A 13,695-nucleotide genomic window follows, 5' to 3' on the forward strand; every position below is an offset into this window, starting at 1 on the left:
AGGATTAATTTTATTATTGAACAACAACCATGTTCTCAATGAACCCAAAAAACTCATTAATATCAAAGCTGAATAGTTTTGGAAGTAGTTTTTAGTTTGTTTTTAGTTATAGCTATTTTAGGGGGATATCTGTGTGTGCAGGTGACTATTACTGTGCATAATTATTAGGCAACTTAACAAAAAACAAATATATACCCATTTCAATTATTTATTTTTACCAGTGAAACCAATATAACATCTCAACATTCACAAATATACATTTCTGACATTCAAAAACAAAACAAAAACAAATCAGTGACCAATATAGCCAACTTTCTTTGCAAGGACACTCAAAAGCCTGCCATCCATGGATTCTGTCAGTGTTTTGATCTGTTCACCATCAACATTGCGTGCAGCAGCAACCACAGCCTCCAAGACACTGTTCAGAGAGGTGTACTGTTTTCCCTCCTTGTAAATCTCACATTTGATGATGGACCACAGGTTCTCAATGGGGTTCAGATCAGGTGAACAAGGAGGCCATGTCATTAGATTTTCTTCTTTTATACCCTTTCTTGCCAGCCACGCTGTGGAGTACTTGGACGCGTGTGATGGAGCATTGTCCTGCATGAAAATCATGTTTTTCTTGAAGGATGCAGACTTCTTCCTGTACCACTGCTTGAAGAAGGTGTCTTCCAGAAACTGGCAGTAGGACTGGGAGTTGAGCTTCACTCCATCCTCAACCCGAAAAGGCCCCACAAGCTCATCTTTGATGATACCAGCCCAAACCAGTACTCCACCTCCACCTTGCTGGCGTCTGAGTCGGACTGGAGCTCTCTGCCCTTTACCAATCCAGCCACGGGCCCATCCATCTGGCCCATCAAGACTCACTCTCATTTCATCAGTCCATAAAACCTTAGAAAAATCAGTCTTGAGATATTTCTTGGCCCAGTCTTGACGTTTCAGCTTGTGTGTCTTGTTCAGTGGTGGTCGTCTTTCAGCCTTTCTTACCTTGGCCATGTCTCTGAGTATTGCACACCTTGTGCTTTTGGGCACTCCAGTGATGTTGCAGCTCTGAAATATGGCCAAACTGGTGGCAAGTGGCATCTTGGCAGCTGCACGCTTGACTTTTCTCAGTTCATGGGCAGTTATTTTGCGCCTTGGTTTTTCCACACGCTTCTTGTGACCCTGTTGACTATTTTGAATGAAACGCTTGATTGTTCGATGATCACGCTTCAGAAGCTTTGCAATTTTAAGAGTGCTGCATCCCTCTGCAAGATATCTCACTATTTTTTACTTTTCTGAGCCTGTCAAGTCCTTCTTTTGACCCATTTTGCCAAAGGAAAGGAAGTTGCCTAATAATTATGCACACCTGATATAGGGTGTTGATGTCATTAGACCACACCCCTTCTCATTACAGAGATGCACATCACCTAATATGCTTAATTGGTAGTAGGCTTTCGAGCCTATACAGCTTGGAGTAAGACAACATGCATAAAGAGGATGATGTGGTCAAAATACTCATTTGCCTAATAATTCTGCACTCCCTGTATAGCCCTTTAAACCTAAAACTGCGGTGCCTTTTAAACCATTCATTGTGTAAATTAATTAAATCACCTTCTAAAAGACGTTCCTTCTCCCGCGTATACTCCCATTTTTGTTTTATCGCCAGGTCAACTTGCTCTCTGTTTACAACTTCCTTCTTTGCAAGTTCTTGTTCCTGGTCTTTCGCTGCATTCAGAAGCTCTTTAAAGTGTCCGTCTTGTTCTGCTTTTAGACGATCATTCTGTATAATGCAAAATATGTAGTCAAATAGACATTACCTTCTAGATAGACAGTAAAGTGTTGTATCAGGAGATGATGTAAATGCTCATTAAACGAAATATTTAAAGGGACATTGAACCCAAATTTTATCTTTCCTGATTCAGATAGAGCATGCAATTTTAAGCAACTTTCTAATTTACTCCTATTATCAAGAATTAAGCAAGAATGTAAGTTTAGAAGCCGGCCCATTTCTTTCATGTAATTAACAAGAGTCCATGAGCTAGTGACGTATGGGATATACATTCCTACCAGGAGGGGCAAAGTTTCCCAAACCTTAAAATGCCTATAAATACACCCCTCACCACACCCACAAATCAGTTTTACAAACTTTGCCTCCAAGGGAGGTGGTGAAGTAAGTTTGTGCTAGATTCTACGTTGATATGCGCTCCGCAGCAAGTTGGAGCCCGGTTTTCCTCTCAGCGTGCAGTGAATGTCAGAGGGATGTGAAGAGAGTATTGCCTATTGAATGCAGTGATCTCCTTCTACGGGGTCTATTTCATAAGGTTCTCTGTTATCGGTCGTAGAGATTCATCTCTTACCTCCCTTTTCAGATCGACGATATACTCTTATATTTACCATTTCCTCTACTGATTCTCGTTTCAGTACTGGTTTGGCTTTCTACAAACATGTAGATGAGTGTCCTGGGGTAAGTAAGTCTTATTTTCTGTGACACTCTAAGCTATGGTTGGGCACTTTATTTATAAAGTTCTAAATATATGTATTCAAACATTTATTTGCCTTGACTCAGAATGTTCAACTTTCCTTATTTCCAGACAGTCAGTTTCATATTTGGGATTATGCATTGAATTATCATATTTTTTCTTACCTCAAAAATTTGACTTTTTTCCCTGTGGGCTGTTAGGCTCGCGGGGGCTGAAAATGCTTCATTTTATTGCGTCATTCTTGGCGCGGACTTTTTTGGCGCAAAAATTATTTTCCGTTTCCGGCGTCATACGTGTCGCCGGAAGTTGCGTCATTTTTTGACGTTATTTTGCGTCAAAGATGTCGGCGTTCCGGATGTGGCGTCATTTTTGGCGCCAAAAACATTTTAGGCGCCAAATAATGTGGGCGTCTTTTTTGGCGCTAAAAAATATGGGCGTCATTTTTGTCTCCACATTATTTAAGTCTCATTATTTATTGCTTCTGGTTGCTAGAAGCTTGTTCACTGGCATTTTTTTCCCATTCCTGAAACTGTCATTTAAGGAATTTGATCAATTTTGCTTTATATGTTGTTTTTTTCTTTTACATATTGCAAGATGTTCCACGTTGCAACTGAGTCAGAAGATACTACAGGAAAATCACTGCACAGTGCTGGAGCTACCAAGCTAAGTCTGCTATAAACTTTTGGTATCTGTTTCTCCAGCTGTTATTTGTATTGCATGTCATGTCAAACTTATTAATGCAGATAAAATTTCCTTTAGTACTATTACATTACCTGTTGCTGTCCGTCAACATCTAATTTTCAGAGTGTTCCTGATAACATAAGAGATTTTATTTTTTAAATCCATTAAGAAGGCTATGTCTGTTATTTCTCCTTCTAGTATACATAAAAGTCTTTTAAAACTTCTCTTTTTTTCAGATGAATTTTTAAATGAACATCATCATTCTGATACTGATAATGGTTCTTCTGGTTCAGAGGTTTCTGTCTCAGAGGTTGATGCTGATAAATCTTTGTATTTGTTCAAGATGGAATTTATTCGTTCTTTACTTAAAGAAGTGTTATTTGCATTAGAAATAGAGGATTCTGGTCCTCTTGATACTAAATGTAAACGTTTAAATAAGGTTTTTAAATCTCCTGTAGTTATTCCAGAAGTGTTTTATCTCCCTGATGCTATTTCTGAAGTAATTTCCAGGGAATGGAATAATTTGGGTAATTTATTTACTCCTTCTAGACGTTTAAGCAAATTATATCCTGTGCCATCTGACAGATTAGAGTTTTTTGGGACAAAAATCCCTAAGGTTATGGGGCTGTCTCTACTCCTGCTAATGTACTACTATTCCTATGGCAGATAGTACTTCATTTAAGGATCCTTTAGATAGGAAAATTGAATCTTTTCTAAGAAAAGCTTACTTATGTTCAGGTAATCTTCTTAGACCTGCTATATTTTTAGCGGATGTTGCTGCAGCTTCAACTTTTTGGTTAGAAGCTTTAGCGCAACAGGTAACAGATCATAATTTTATAGCATTATTATTACTCTATAACATGCTAATTATTTTATTGGTGATACCATCTTTTGATATCATTAGAGTTGATGTCAGGTATATGTCTCTAGCTATTTTAGCTAGAAAAGCTTTATGGATTAAACTTGGAATGCTGACATGTCTTCTAAGTCAACTTTGCTTTCCCTTTCTTTCCAGGGTAAATAATCATTTCGTTCCTTTCCTCACAACAAGGAACAAAAGCCTGATCCTTCATCCTCAGGAGCGGTATCAGTTTGGAAACTATTTCCAGTTTGGAATATATCCAAGCCTTATAGAAACCTATAGTCAGCTCCTAAGTACCTATGAAGGTGCGGCCCTTATTCCAGCTCAGCTGGTATGGAGCAGATTACGTTTTCTTCAAAGAAATTTGGATCAATTCCGTTCTTAATCTCTGGTTTCAGAAACATTGTTTCAGAAAGGTACAGAATTGGCTTCAAGTTAAGGCCTCCTGCTAAGAGATTCTTTTCTTTCCCGTGTCCCAGTTGACACAGCAAGGCTCAGCATTTCTGAAATGTGTTTCAGATCTAGAGTTGGCTGGAGTATTTATGCCAGTTCCAGTTCTGGAACAGGGGCTGGGGTTTTATTTTATCTCTTCATTGTACCAAAGAAGGTCAATTCCTTCAGACCAGTTCTGGATCTATCATTATTGAATCGTTATGTTAGGATACCAACATTCAAGATGGTTACTGTAGGACTATCCTGCCTTTTGTTTAGCAAGGGCATTATATGTCTACAATAGATTTACAGGATGTGTATCTGCATATTCCGATTCATCCAGATCACTTTTAGTGTCTGAGATTCTCTTTTTAGACAAGCATTACCAGTTTTGTGGCTCTACTGTTTGGTCTAGCCTCAGTTCCAAGAATTTTTTTCAAAGGTTCTCGGTGCCCTTCTTCTGTAATCAGAGAATAGGGTTTTGGTATTTCCTTATTTGGACGATATCTTGGTACTTGCTCAGTCTTCTCATTTTCGAAGAATCTCATACGAATCGACTTGTGTTGTTTCTTCAAGTTCATGGTTGGAGGATCAATTTACCATTCAGTTCATTGATTCCTCAGACAAGGGTAACCTTTTTAGGTTTCTAGATAAATTCAGTGTCTATGACTCTGTTCTTGTCAGACAAGAGAAGTTTAACATTGATATCAGCTTGTCAAAACCTTCAGTCACAATCATTCCCTTTGGTAGCCTTATGCATGGAAATGTTGGGTCTTAGGACTGCCGCATCAGATGCGATCTCCTTTGCTCGTTTTCACATGCGACCTCTTCAGCTCTGTATGCTGAACCAATGGTGCAGGGATTACTCAAAGATATCTCAATTAATATCTTTAAACCGATTTTACGACACTCTCTGACATGGTGGACAGATCACCATCGTTTAGTTCAGGGGGCTTTTTTGTTCTTCCGACCTGGACTATAATCTCAACAGATTCAAGTCTTACAGGTTGGGGAGCTGTGTGGGGGTCTCTGACGGCACAAGGGGTTTGGGAATCTCAGGAGGTGAGATTTCCGATCAATATTTTGGAACTCCGTGCAATTTTCAGAGCTCTTCAGTCTTGGCCTCTTCTGAAGAGAGAGTTGTTCATTGTTTTCAGATAAGACAATGTCACAACTGTGGCATACATCAATCATCAAGGAGGGACTCACAGTCCTCTGGCTATGAAAGAAGTATCTCGAATTTTGGTTTGGGCGGAATCCAGCTCCTGTCTAATCTCTGCGGTTTATATCCCAGGTATGGACAATTGGAAAGCGGATTATCTCAGTCGCCAAACGTTGCATCCGGGCGAATGGTCTCTTCACCCAGAGGTATTTCTTCAGATTGTTCAAATGTGGGAACTTCCAGAAATAGATCTGATGGCTTCTCATCTAAACAAGAAACTTCCCAGGTATCTGTCCAGATCCCGGGATCTTCAGGCGGAGGCAGTGGATGCATTTTCACTTCCTTGGAAGTATCATCCTGCCTATATCTTTCCGCCTCTAGTTCTTCTTCCAAGAGTAATCTCCAAGATTCTGAAGGAATGCTCGTTTGTTCTGCTGGTAGCTCCGGCATGGCCTCACAGGTTTTGGTATGCGGATCCTGTCCGGATGGCCTCTTGCCAACCGTGGACTCTTCCGTTAAGACCAGACCTTTTGTCTCAAGGTCCTTTTTTCCATCAGGATCTGAAATCCTTAAATTTAAAGGTATGGAGATTGAACGCTTGATTCTTGGTCAAAGAGGTTTCTCTGACTCTGTGATTAATACTATGTTACAGGCTCGTAAATCTGTATCCAGAGAGATATATTATAGAGTCTGGAAGACTTATATTTCTTGGTGTCTTTCTCATCATTTTTCTTGGCATTCTTTTAGAATACCGAGAATATTACAATTTCTTCAGGATGGTTTAGATAAGGGGTTGTCCGCAAGTTCCTTGAAAGGACAAATCTCTGCTCTTTCTGTTCTTTTTCACAGAAAGATTGCTATTCTTCCTGATATTCATTGTTTTGTACAAGCTTTGGTTCGTATAAAGCCTGTCATTAAGTCAATTTCTCCTCCTGGAGTTTGAATTTGGTTCTGGGGGCTCTTCAAGCTCCTCCATTTGAACCTATGCATTCATTGGATATTAAATTACTTTCTTGGAAAGTTTTGTTCCTTTTGGCCATCTCTTCTACCAGAAGAGTTTCTGAATTATCTGCTCTTTCTTGTGAGTCTCCTTTTCTGATTCTTCATCAGGATAAGGCGGTGTTGCGAACTTCTTTTGAATTTTACCTAAAGTTGTGAATTCCAACAACATTAGTAGAGAAATTGTGGTTCCTTCATTATGTCCTAATCCTAAGAATTCTAAGGAGAAATCGTTGCATTCTTTGGATGTTGTTAGAGCTTTGAAATATTATGTTGAAGCTACGAAATCTTTCTGTAAGACTTCTAGTCTATTTGTTATCTTTTCCGGTTCTAGGAAAGGCCAGAAAGCTTCTGCCATTTCTTTGGCATCTTGGTTGAAATCTTTAATTCATCTTGCCTATGTTGAGTCGGGTAAAATTCCGCCTCAGAGAATTACAGCTCATTCTACTAGGTCAGTATCTACTTCCTGGGCGTTTAGGAATGAAGCTTCGGTTGACCAGATCTGCAAAGCAGCAACTTGGTCCTCTTTGCATACTTTTACTAAATTCTACCATTTTGATGTATTTTCTTCTTCTGAAGCAGTTTTTGGTAGAAAAGTTCTTCAGGCAGCGGTTTCAGTTTGAATCTTCTGCTTATGTTTTTTGTTAAACTTTATTTTGGGTGTGGATTATTTTCAGCAGGAATTGGCTGTCTTTATTTTATCCCTCCCTCTCTAGTGACTCTTGTGTGGAAAGATCCACATCTTGGGTAGTCATTATCCCATACGTCACTAGCTCATGGACTCTTGTTAATTACATGAAAGAAAACATAATTTATGTAAGAACTTACCTGATAAATTCATTTCTTTCATATTAACAAGAGTCCATGAGGCCCACCCTTTTTTGTGGTGGTTATGATTTTTTTGTATAAAGCACAATTATTCCAATTCCTTATTTTATATGCTTCGCACTTTTTTTCTTATCACCCCACTTCTTGGCTATTCGTTAAACTGATTTGTGGGTGTGGTGAGGGGTGTATTTATAGGCATTTTAAGGTTTGGGAAACTTTGCCCCTCCTGGTAGGAATGTATATCCCATACGTCACTAGCTCATGGACTCTTGTTAATATGAAAGAAATGAATTTATCAGGTAAGTTCTTACATAAATTATGTTTTTTGATTCACAACCTGATTTGATTCACAAATGGGCTGGCTCCTTAGCTTAGCTGCCTTCTTTTTTAAATAAAGATAGCAAGAGAACGAAGAAAAATTGATATCAGGAGTAAATTCGAAAGTTGCTTAAAATTGCCTGCTGAATCAGGAAAGAAAAAAAATTGGCTCTAGTATCCCTTTAAGTGAATAATAAACTATGTATTTAATTGAATTTGAAAATTTGAAACACAGAGCTTTTTCTGTACGGCATTTTAAAGTTTTAAAAAGCTATATGACTAAAACATTCTACACTATGTATTATCAACATAAAAACTGGTTCTACATTCATCACGACAAATTCAAAACAATATGTAATGTTATTTGTACACCTAAAAATTCAGGAAAGCACATTCTGGATGTTGTTGTAAACTTTTTTGTAATGGGCGGCCTAGGAAACCTTATAAAACACATACCAAACTTCATATTGAAACAATATGCTTTATTATGTAACATGGTAAATAATTAGGCATTCACAATCATATCAGAAAATTAATAATGAGATAATTAAAAACAATAATGAGATCATCAAAAACGATTTCCAACAAAGCAAAATTATAAAACATATATATATATATCTTGGTATATTTTTCAAGAAAATATACCAAGATAATGAAGTACATTTGATAATAAAAGTAAATTTAAACATTTCTTAAAATTGCATGCTCTAGCTCAGTGGTTCCCAACGTGGGCAGTATTGTCCCCCTGGGGGGTGATGGGATTACTGAGAGGGACACTAACAGGCATAAGAGGTGGAAGGGAGGCACTGGAATTACTATAGGGGGGCTAGTAGAAAAGGAGTGGAAGAGGATGCTAGTGGGCCCTCCTAGTATAATTATCATACAGCTAGATTACAAGTTTGGCGTTATGAGTGAAAAAGCATCGTTATGCTTCATAACACTGCTATTTCCCTAACGCCGCTATTACAAGTCTTTTTGGCCGTCACGCAACATCAGTACCGCACTTTTTAAAAAGTCCTTTTTCAATGGGACTTCCATTGCGCCGGTATTACGAGTTTTGCTGTGAGGCCAAAGAGTGAGCGGTACAGCCTAAAATGATAAGATCTGTACCTCCATCTAAAGTCAGCAGTTATGAGTTTTACGCTACAAAGCTGTAGCATAAAACTCATAACTAAACTGTTAAAGGGACATTAAACACTAAATACATGCTAGATAGAATGATGCATTCAAAGAAAAGATTAGTCCATGACTAACATGTAGATGTATTTTTTAAAATTTCATTAGTTGTTTAAAAAGTGACAAAATAAGTGTAAAGTTTTAGTGTCTATAAAACACTGGGGGCTGCCATGTTGTAACTTGTGTTACCATCTCTGCTGTGGCCAATTAGGGTCAGTTATAAATAGGTCACTAGAGTATGAAGCCAATGGTTGTGCTGGATTTAAGTGTTCTGCACTTCCATTTCTAACAGGAACTGAAAAGTTCACAATTTCAGAATGGAATTACAGGCAAAGAGGACAAAATAAATAATGAAAGTATATTGCAGAGTTGTTTTATATATACAATTTATCATTCAATATTACCATCTCAAAGTGTTTAATGTCCCTTTAACTGCAATTAGCCAATAGGATTGAGCTCGCATTCTATTGGCTATTCCAATCAGCCAATAGAATGCAAGCTCAATCCTATTGGCTGATTGGATCAGCCAATAGGATGAAAGCTAAATCCTATTGGCTGATTGCAACAGTCAATAGGTTTTTTTCACCTTTAATTCCTATTGGCTGATAGAATTCTATCAGTCAATTGGAATGTAAGGGACGCCACTTAAAGGGAAACTTCATTCTTCAGTGACCATCGGAATAAGAGGATGCTCCGCGCCAGATGTCTTGACGATGGACCCACTCCGCGCCAGATGGATGAAGATAGAAGATGCCGTCTGGATGAAGATTTCTGGCCGATTTGATGAGGACTTATGCCCGCTTGGATGAAGACTTCTGCCTGCTTCGATGAGGACTTCGCTGGCTGGATGAGGATGGATGTCCGGACTTTGAAAACTGTAAGTGGATCTTCGGGGGTTAGTGTTAGGTTTTTTAAGGGTTTTTTGGGTGGGTTTTATTTTTAGCTTAGGGTTTGGGCACTTCGTAAAAGAGCTGATTGCCCTTTTCAGGGCATGGCAAAAGAGCTAAATGCCCTTTTAAGTGCAATGCCCATCCAAATGCTTTTTTCAGGGCAATGGTTTGCTTAGGTTTACACCTTTTTGGCCGTTACGCAACATCAGTACCGCACTTTTAAAAAAGTCCTTTATCAATGGGACTTCCATTGCGCCGGTATTACGAGTTTTGCTGTGAGGCCAAAGAGTGAGCGGTACAGCCTAAAATGACAAGATCTGTACCGCCATCTAAAGTCAGCAGTTATGAGTTTTACGCTTTTATTTGGGGGGGTTGGTTGGTTGGGTGGTGGGTTTTACTGTTGGGGGGTTGTTTGTATTTTTTTTACAGGTAAAAGACCTGATTTCTTTGGGGCAATGCCCCTCAAAAGGCCCTTTTAAGGGCCATTGGTATTTTAGTGTAGGCTAGGGTTATTTTTATTTTGGGGGGGCTTTTTTATTTTGATAGGGCTAATAGATTAGGAGTAATTCATTTTTATTTTAGATAATTTCGTTTTTAATTTTGTACTAACTAGTCTACCTAGTTAAAATAAATACAAACATAGCTGTGAAATAAAAATAAAACCTAAGCTAGCTACAATGTAACTATTAGTTATATTGTAGCTAGCTTAGGTTGTATTTTATTGGTAAGTATTTATTTTTTTTTAGATTTATTTTAATTATATTTAAGTTAGGGGGATTAGGGTTAGATATAGGCTTAGGGTTATGTTAGGGTTATGCTTAGGGTTAGGTTTAGGGGTTAATATATTTATTTAGTGTTAGTGATGTGGGAGGCCAGAGGTTTAGGGGTTAATAACTTTAGTATAGTGGCGGCGAAATTGGGATGGCAGATTAGGGGTTAATAACTGTAATGTAGGTGGTGGCGATATCGGGAGCAGCAGATTAGTTGTTAATAGTTTTATTTAGGTGGAGGCGATGTTAGGGGGAGCAGATTAGGGGTTAATAACATTTACGTAGGTTGCGGCGATGTTAGGGGCAGCAGATTAGGGGTGTTTAGACGTGGTTTTTATGTTAGGGTGTTAGGTTTAAACGTAACTTTTTCTTTCCCCATAGACATCAATGGGGCTGCGTTACGGAGCTTTTGTTTCCGCTATCGAAGGTGTTAGGCTTTTTTTTAGCCGACTCTCCCCATTGATGTCTATGGGGAAATCATGCACGAGCACGTCAAAACACCGCTTGTATTTGGGTGACGTATGGAGCTCAACGCTACCATATCGCCCGCGCAAGTCGGGTTTTAGAAAACCTGTGATAGCAGTAGGGAGGTTAAATACCGCTGCTTTAGTGGCGGTCGTTAATTTCCCTATAGCGCTCAAAACTCGTAATCTAGATGTATGTTTGTTGTGGTTTATCCTAGATGTGCAAAGCAAAACAACTTTATCATGTTGCTGCTGAGTGATAAAAGGTCTTGTTTCACCGTCTACTGGAAGTCAGCATTTATTATTAACATTAACTGCACAGTTTAGAATCATTGTGTAGTAGTTGGAAACATAGCTAAGGCTTCTTGTGCTTGTCTGAGTAACTTTGTACACAGTCAATCATCTAAGGTTTATAAATCTTCTGTCATGAGAAAAAATCTTGTGATGCACTATATAACACTTTGGTAAGTAGAACACTTTCTAAATAGTTTATTTATTGGTAGAGTAGTACAGCAATGATCCAAGCAAAGGAATCAACTCATGCTCTTTGACTATGGCAATTTAAAATTCCTTGCACAGTGACTATCGACTTCAAAAAGCTGGTATCAGAATATAAAGATAAAGTTTTAATACATTTTACGTACGTTTTCTAATGTGCTTTGTTCTCTTAGTATTTCCTGTTGAAAAATAATACACACATATCTTACACTAGTGGGAGCTAGCCGCTGACACATTTGTCTCTCGAGTGGACAAGGTTCCTGGAGGCAAACCTTGTCCATACGGGCATTAATAAATGAGGCTCCTGATCTGAATACTATTTTATGAGTTATGTTAGTTGGGAGATGATGGTGAGTTTACAGAACCAAGGGGGCAGTGACCTGAAAAAGATTTTGAACCACTGCTCTAGCTAAACCATGAAAATGTAATTTTGACTTCATGTCCCTTTAACCTCTTTGTGGCGGTGCTATAGTATTCCCATCGTAACAAAGTTCAAATGTAAACATTATTAGTAAAAATTAAATCATGCAATTGTCGATGTGATCGAGTGATTTCAAGGCAGGGATCATACATTGAGAGACTGCCTACACTGCTAGGCATGCCCCCAGGTCGATCCTTGCCTTCATCAAAGGGGGAAGCTGCAGGACGTCGTATAAGGTAGGGCGTTCCATGCCGCCCTAAAGGCGTTAAAGCCCAGCGATATTAGGACGGCATAGAATGTCCTAACAGCATAAAGGGGATAATATGCAACAGTAATTAATTATTATGCAGTAAGGCTAACAAAAATTATCCAAGTGAAAAAAAAATTATAATTACAGATTCTAAAATTCTGGACTATATCCCTAATCAGAAAGTTACCTACAAGCCTGTTGTGATGTTCTAACAAGTGCATAATTATCTAGTTTATATACAAATAATGAAAGACAGTCTCTATAAGAAATTCTTTTGGTAATGATATGTATAATTATGTATTGAAGATCAAATGCAAACTAATGTATTTTAGTGCAATGTAAATATAAACTGGATACTTTTTAAATAGAGTATCGCAAGTGCTATACAATGTTATTTGATCATTAAAAAGCATGATTCTGACACAAATTGTGTCTAAATTTTAAAAAAAGATTTTGAATTGGTTCCTATTTATAACACACAATTATTATGTGCTAAAGAAACAGTCCAGTGTAAACATAACTGATTATCTAGGATTTGCCTGCATGGAGAGTTATATAACGCCAACGCTCACATGGGCAGATCTCCCCCAATTCTCTGAAAAAGGGGTACTGGAAAGAAATTCTCTGGAATGGAGAATAGCAGAATATGCTTTTTACTGTATAGATTAAACTATTTTTTTCTGCATTCTTTAAATGAGCTTTTTGCTGTGTTACTTTAAATTCACTTCAATTTTCAAATGTGCTTCATTCTCTTGGTGTTGGTTGTTTAAAAATGATAGGCACTTATCTTACACTAGTGGGAGCTAGATGCTGATTGGTTCCAGCACACATTTGTCTCTTGTGATTGGCTAAGCTGTCAGTAGTGCAATGATGTTCCTTCAGCAAAGGATAACAAAAGAATGAAGTAAATTGGAACGTTGTTTAAAATTGTATGTTCTATCTGAATCATGAAAGACAATTTTGGGGTTTCCTGTCCCTTTAAACTTTTTTTTGTTAGGTGTTCGTAGTGGATTTGTGTTTAAAAAAAAAAAAAAAAAAGGGATCATCTTCTATTGGTTAAAGCATCTCACCCAAGCTCAGGTGTACTCCTGACAGTGGGCTAGATTACAAGTGGAACTCTATTTAGCGCTTTCACCGGCAGAAGTAAATTTTTTGCACGCACATGTTAGCATTCCTATTATAAGTTAAAAGTACATTGGAATGTAAAAAATGTGTAACACACTTTGGGGTTTGCACTGTAGATCTAAAGCGGTGTCGGGTTAGAGCACAGGTAGAATTAGTTACTGTAAAATATACATTTATATTAAAATAATTTTGTTTACAATTTTTAAAAACATCTATAATAATTATTAATATTTGTCAATTTATTTGATTATTAAAAAGCATGATTTTGACACAAATTTCGTCTAAATTTTAAAAAATTATTTTAAATTGGTTCCTATTTATAACAAACATATTTATAACACACATATGTAAATATTT

General features: G+C 37.8%; 1 protein-coding gene across 1 annotated transcript in view; it reads right to left on the bottom strand.

The window, feature by feature from the left end:
• The window catches only part of CCDC83 (coiled-coil domain containing 83), a 234,343-nt gene that overhangs the window by 183,124 nt on the left and 37,524 nt on the right, over positions 1–13,695 (bottom strand). The window contains exon 4 of the mRNA XM_053705596.1: positions 1,594–1,762. Coding sequence (XP_053561571.1) covers positions 1,594–1,762 — 169 coding nt within the window. The remainder of the gene's footprint in view (positions 1–1,593; positions 1,763–13,695) is intronic.

Source organism: Bombina bombina, chromosome 3 (genome assembly GCF_027579735.1).
Source record: "Bombina bombina isolate aBomBom1 chromosome 3, aBomBom1.pri, whole genome shotgun sequence".
Classification (NCBI taxonomy): Eukaryota; Metazoa; Chordata; class Amphibia; order Anura; family Bombinatoridae; genus Bombina; species Bombina bombina.